This window comes from Pteropus vampyrus, unplaced genomic scaffold, assembly GCF_000151845.1.
Source record: "Pteropus vampyrus isolate Shadow unplaced genomic scaffold, Pvam_2.0 Scaffold214, whole genome shotgun sequence".
Lineage (NCBI taxonomy): Eukaryota > Metazoa > Chordata > Mammalia > Chiroptera > Pteropodidae > Pteropus > Pteropus vampyrus.
Window position 1 is genome coordinate 472,094 of NW_011888995.1, and position 5,433 is coordinate 477,526.

Here is a 5,433-nt window from a genome sequence, read left to right on the forward strand (position 1 = left end):
CGGGGGTGGCGGGGGCGGGGTGCGCAGCCCCCTTCTCGCTCACACGTGCCCTTCCTGGAGTCCCAGGTCGTTCTGTTCCCAGTTGGGCACTTTCTGCTTTTGCACCTGACATATGAATAACCGTGACCCAAATAGGCTTCCATCTACAGAGCAGAACTTCACCGAGAATGCATTTCCAAAAGGTTTGCGTTCCCTGGTGTGTAAAAGCAGTGACTTTTTGTGTGTGTGTGCGGGCCAGCCCCTTGCCGGACTTTGTATTGGGGGCTGTCGGTGCATGCATCGTCTCTGGATCCTCACAACTCCCAGGACTGAGACCTGGTCAGCAATGTCCAGGTGAGGACCTGAGGCCTTGAGAGGTTAAGTAACCTGCCCAGCGTCACACAGCCTGTGGGCTGTGGAGCGGGGATGGGAACCCCGCTGCCTGCTGCCCCGGAGTCCAGGGGCTGCTGAGCTAGCTGCTGCCACCCCCCCACCCTCCCTCAGCCCTGTGGTTTTGTTTCTTCCGCGGTTAATGACGCGGTGACTTACTTTTGCTTTTAAGACATCTTCTGGTGTCTACTATTTCCGGACATTCCGAAGGAGGAATTCGGGCTGGTGGGTTTGGGGCGGTGCCTCCCGGCTCGTGCTGATGCTCCTTGCTCTCCTGGTCCTGTGGCTGCTCGTGCAGCTCGATGGAGAGGCCGATGGCCATTGGCTTTGGACAGTGAAGGCTGCATCAATTGGACCCATCAACCTGGACCCATCAATTTCGGAATGTTCCAGAGAGGACCCTCTGCCTGGTCTTCGTGACGTGGCCTGACTCACATGGCCATGGGTTTAAAAAAACAAGAAAGCTTTGCATATAAGTGAGCGTAAATTTAACAGCTTGAAAGACCATGTATTCAACGGTTGAGAAAATAACCGTCCTTTCGGATGAAAAGAGGCTTCAAGGCCTGTTGACTGTCGTCCGTCTTGGTGCCTAGAATCTGTGCCCCTGCTGCCCAGAGCTGGGTGTCTTCTGCTCAGGGGAAATGCCCCATCTGAAGCCATGCGACCTCACTCCCGGGGCAAACCCAGATTCGTTTCCCCACCAAGCTGCTGGCACTGACCCCCGATTGACCTGGGGTCACAGGCCAGGTCCCGTGGCTGAGTCCACTTTGGTTGGCGGCGTGAGGGGGCTTGAGCCTTGTCCTCGCTCTCCCTAAAATTCAAGGGAGCACTGCGTCAACGACCTGGACGATCCTTCTGGGTTTTAACTCTGGGCCTCCTGGCCGAGTCGCGGGTGCAGAGGCCTGACCTTGCCCCCCACGAGCTGGGGGGCCCTGCTTAGCGCCCCCGCCTCCTTTCCTGGCACGTCTGGATTGGCATAGAGAACGGGATTGCCTTAGACACGGCGCTTCCTGGAGCGTCGAGGGAGAAAGGACGGAACACCTCTCTGGGACATCTGGCTGGTCAGGTGAACTGAGAACACTGAAGGGAGCCACTGGTTTTGGAAGAAAACCTTTCACGGAGTCGCCGGGCTCTGCGGGGGCAGGGAGGGCTCTATTTTTGGGAGACTGGAAGGAAGGATCTGGCTTGTATGCCCTGTCGGCTCCAGGTCTGCGTTGATCATGCCCGCAGCCTCGGACCTCGGTGTTTCCAGACGCCTGTCTGGGCAGGGCCACAGTGCATGGGTTCAAGTTCAGGTTCAAGTTCAAGTTCAAAACAGTGGAGCTTTCCCTGCCAGTTCGGCGTGGACAGGGACTGGGTCTGACTGTGGCATCAGGCGCTGCTCTCCCAGGGCCCAGAAGCACTGCTGGATTTGAATTCAAGTGGAAGGTTTTGCAGGCAGATAGGTCTGGGGAACTCGGCTCCTGCCACCAACGCGTCACACGCTCCTCTGTCCTGGGCGGTCCTGTTGCAGCACTCACGATAGCACGGGTGAGCAGGCCACTGTCACCCGTGGGCGTCCTGATCCTGGCAGCCAGCCGTGCCGTGTCTCTGCCCTCCCTCCAATTTGATCCCATTAATCCGGGATTAGGGTTGACCCTCCATGCCCGCTCTCTCGGCCTAGAGTGCCACAGCTTAGTGGCCCCCTCCTGCCCGGCCCTGTCCAGGCACGGGAGGAGACCACTCCTCAGCCTGTCACACGGGGGGTGGGGACGCACCAGAAGTAACTTAATCATATCCAGCATCTTTCGCGAAAGGCGGACGTCTCTGTCCAGTGGAGACGGGGGCCCCTCCCTCTCTAAATCTCACTCAGCTTTGGATTTTAAGGTGGAAAGGAACCCCAAAATCTTCTTTCTAGCTGAGCGCCTCGCTTCTCTGGGGAGGAGACTGAGGCCCATGAGCTGGAGAGACGTGCTGGGGCCGACCCATACCTCGACCGCGACCTCACGGTCTGTGTGCACTGCAGTCACATTCCCCTGTGGGCGCCAGTTCGACTCTGAGGCCCCATGTTCCCTTTAACTGAGGTCCAGCAAGAGAGCATAGATGGGTTCGATCGTTTACCGTGTCGTCGCAGCGATGGGGCTCGTTTCCCCAGGGACCCGGGATGGAGCGATAACTCGTGGAGTCTGCTTTGACCGACCCTGGACGACGCATGGCTGTGACAGTGCAGGCCTCCATGTTCTGACCCTCACTCCAACTATTTTTAAATTAGGATGGTGAGTTGCAGAGACACAAGAGGAAGTCTTTGCTGCCCTGCCAGCTGGCCAGGCGTTTAGGGAGCACAGGCGAACCACCGAGAGAGCTTACCTGACCCTGTCCAGTTCAGACTAGGTGGGGGTGCCGGGAGCGTACTGTGTACCTCACAGGTTCCTCAAGCCAGCTTCCCACTAGCGAGGAGCCACTGGATACGCGCTGTCCCTAAGCCGACCATCAGTCAGAATCCCCTTCAGCCAACAACCCCTCTCCACTCCGATGCCACAAAAACCTGATTCCAGTTGATCCGATCACAGCTCATGGAGAACGGAGGGTTCTAGAAGTAACCGCCCCAGTCACTAGACTGGGAACTAACACCCTGTTACCCAAAGGTGACAGCCGAGGTTTCCCTTTAGTCCCCCTGCCCCACACCGACGATTGCAGAATGGTCGTGGTGACAATCAGGTGCCCCAGAGGTGGTCCTCACCCCGCGACAGCCACCTGGGAGGCCTCAGGTCCCCGGTTCCACAGGAGTTCGCTGGCTCGGGAAGCCAGGCGCCTGTGGCCCGCGACCCCTGCCTGTTGTCTGGACAGCACTTCCGTCCCCAGGGCGATGCATCCGGGCCACATTCTGGACTTGTCTCGCGTGGGCCGCCCGGAGGAGGTTGGTTTCTTTAGTCCTTAGCCCCGGGATTTTTTCCCAGAGGGATGTTCTAAATGCAAAAGACCAAGACTGTGGAACAATTTTGTGGCTTTTGAGGGGAAAAAAAGATCCTGCGTGAACTCAGAAGATGTTTCTAACAGCTCAAACTCGTATACGATGAGCCATGACTTAAAGAGCAGAGCGACAGGACTTCAGTTTTCCTGGTGCGGAGGGAGCTTTGGGTGCTGCTCACAAAAGCCCAAACTCCTTGACCAGCAGCGACAGCGGCCGCAGCATGAGAAGTCAGTGGGTAAGGATGTGAAGGTGACCTTGGAGAAGGACTCTGCACGGGCCCCTCCCTGCACCCTCTACCGTGACCCCTACCAGTCCCCCTGTTACCCAAACGTTCAGGGTTTTCCCGAGTGGGACCTTCCCGTGGGTCATTTCTTTTGTCTTGAATGCGTATTTAACCTTTCTCCTTAGTTAAGTTCTGTAAACCTTTCAGGTCTCAGCACAAAGGTCCCAGACACTCCCATTCAGCCAGGATGCGGCCCTACCCCCACCCGGCAGCCTGCACTTGTCCCCACATCACGCTGGCACCTTGTGGTCACTTGTGCCTCATCAGCTCCCCATATTGTGAGCTGGGCCAGAGCCCTGTCTGTCCAGGCACAGTCCACCCACCCACTGCCCGGCACCGGGGTGGGGGCCAATGGCAGGGGCTGTTAGAAACTTGTCGCTGATGGCGAGAAACAGTGACATTTTCATCACCCCATCTGGACACAAGCCTTCCCCGCTTGGGAAGCTGGCCAAGCCTGGACAAAACGAGCTGTTTAATGTGCTTTGTTTTTCACTTCTAAAGAATCAACATTAAAGGAGGTTTACTGATGACTTCGCAAATTGTGGCTATGAAACCCGGGAACAGGCGCCAGTTCAGGTGGTTCTGCGCTCTCGCCCAGTCTCCCCGTGAGACAGGAATTCGGGGGAAGGAAGAGTGGGTGTCGTGTTAACTAAAACGCAGCCAAAGCTAACTTCCACTCTCGTTGGCCCTCGTGGGCTGCTGAGGTGGGAGGGGATTTCTGGAGCCTGGAAGAGCCGCGCGTTCATTGCTTAGGCTGAAAGCTCTGGGGTGGTGAGGCCTCTGGCAACTCCTGACCTCTCTGCGCCATCTGTGGAAGAGAGTGACTTTGGGTTCAGTCTGGGAAACAGAACCCGCTCCAGAGGAGACGAGACCTACGTGAGGCATTTAGCAAATATAATCAATGAGGGCGGGCTGCTGTCTTGTAAAATCTCTTTCATAAAAAAATATATATACACATATATATATTTTTACTGCTCTTAGATTGATAGAAAAGTTGCCAAAGTAATTCTGAGTTGTCATATATTCACCCTGCCTCAGGTAGCCATAGCACAAGGATCCGAACCAAGAAATTAACACGGGCACAAGGTTACTATAATTTACAGTAACATTGTAACAGTGTAAGAAATCGACATTGTAACAGCATACGATGTTGACACGGGCAGCGGTCTTTAAGAAACTTGAAGTCCGCGTCTGAAGTCCACGGTTTGCCACCGGTTTGCTGTTCCTGTTCCGGGGCACCGGGCAGGTCCCAGACGGCATTGGGCTCCTGCTTTTCCTTAGTCTCCCGAAGTCTGCAACAGTTTCCTAGTCTTTCCTTGTTTCTCGTGACCTTGACTGGAGTGAGGTCATACGAACCACAGAAGCGACGCGCCCTTTCTGTGTGCTGTGTCGCAGGGGTCACGTCGATGTGACTTACGGCTGGGGACGGTGGCCTCGATCCCTTGGTGAAGGTGGTTCCTGCCGGTTTCTCTTCTGTCATATTTCTCCTCTTCTGTCATTCCCTCTGGAGTTAACACATACCTTGGGGAGGGACTTTGAAGCTCTACAAATCCTGTTACTCCTCGCATTTTTGCTCGCTGATTTTGGCACCCATCTGTGTGACGAGTCCACGGCAATTACTTAAAACAAAACAAAACAAAACAAAAAACCCTGATTTTTTGTTTTGTTTCCGTCTATATACTTAGTTGGTTACATCGGTGTGGACTCACGAGCATTTTATTCTGTGGGTTATGATCCAGTACGGTCGCTATTCGTTTCGATGCTTAAATTGTTCTTGTTTTGACCGTGAGGAGCTCTTCCAGAAGTAGCCTTCTGTGGTCTTCCTTTAAGA

General features: G+C 55.1%; 1 protein-coding gene across 5 annotated transcripts in view; it reads left to right on the forward strand.

Moving 5' to 3' along the window:
* Window positions 1-431: 431 nt before the first annotated feature.
* C2CD2 (C2 calcium dependent domain containing 2) overlaps window positions 432-5,433 on the forward strand; it is a 50,639-nt gene continuing 45,637 nt past the window's right edge. For 2 of the 5 annotated variants that reach the window (XM_011372862.2, XM_011372863.2), the window contains exon 1: window positions 438-3,554. In XM_011372862.2, the coding sequence (XP_011371164.1) occupies window positions 3,540-3,554 (15 nt within the window). In that variant the 5' untranslated portion in view covers window positions 438-3,539. Of the gene's footprint in view, window positions 3,555-5,433 lie in introns of all 5 variants that reach the window. The other 3 variants (XM_023538211.1, XM_011372861.2, XM_023538210.1) reach the window with 3 other exon arrangements.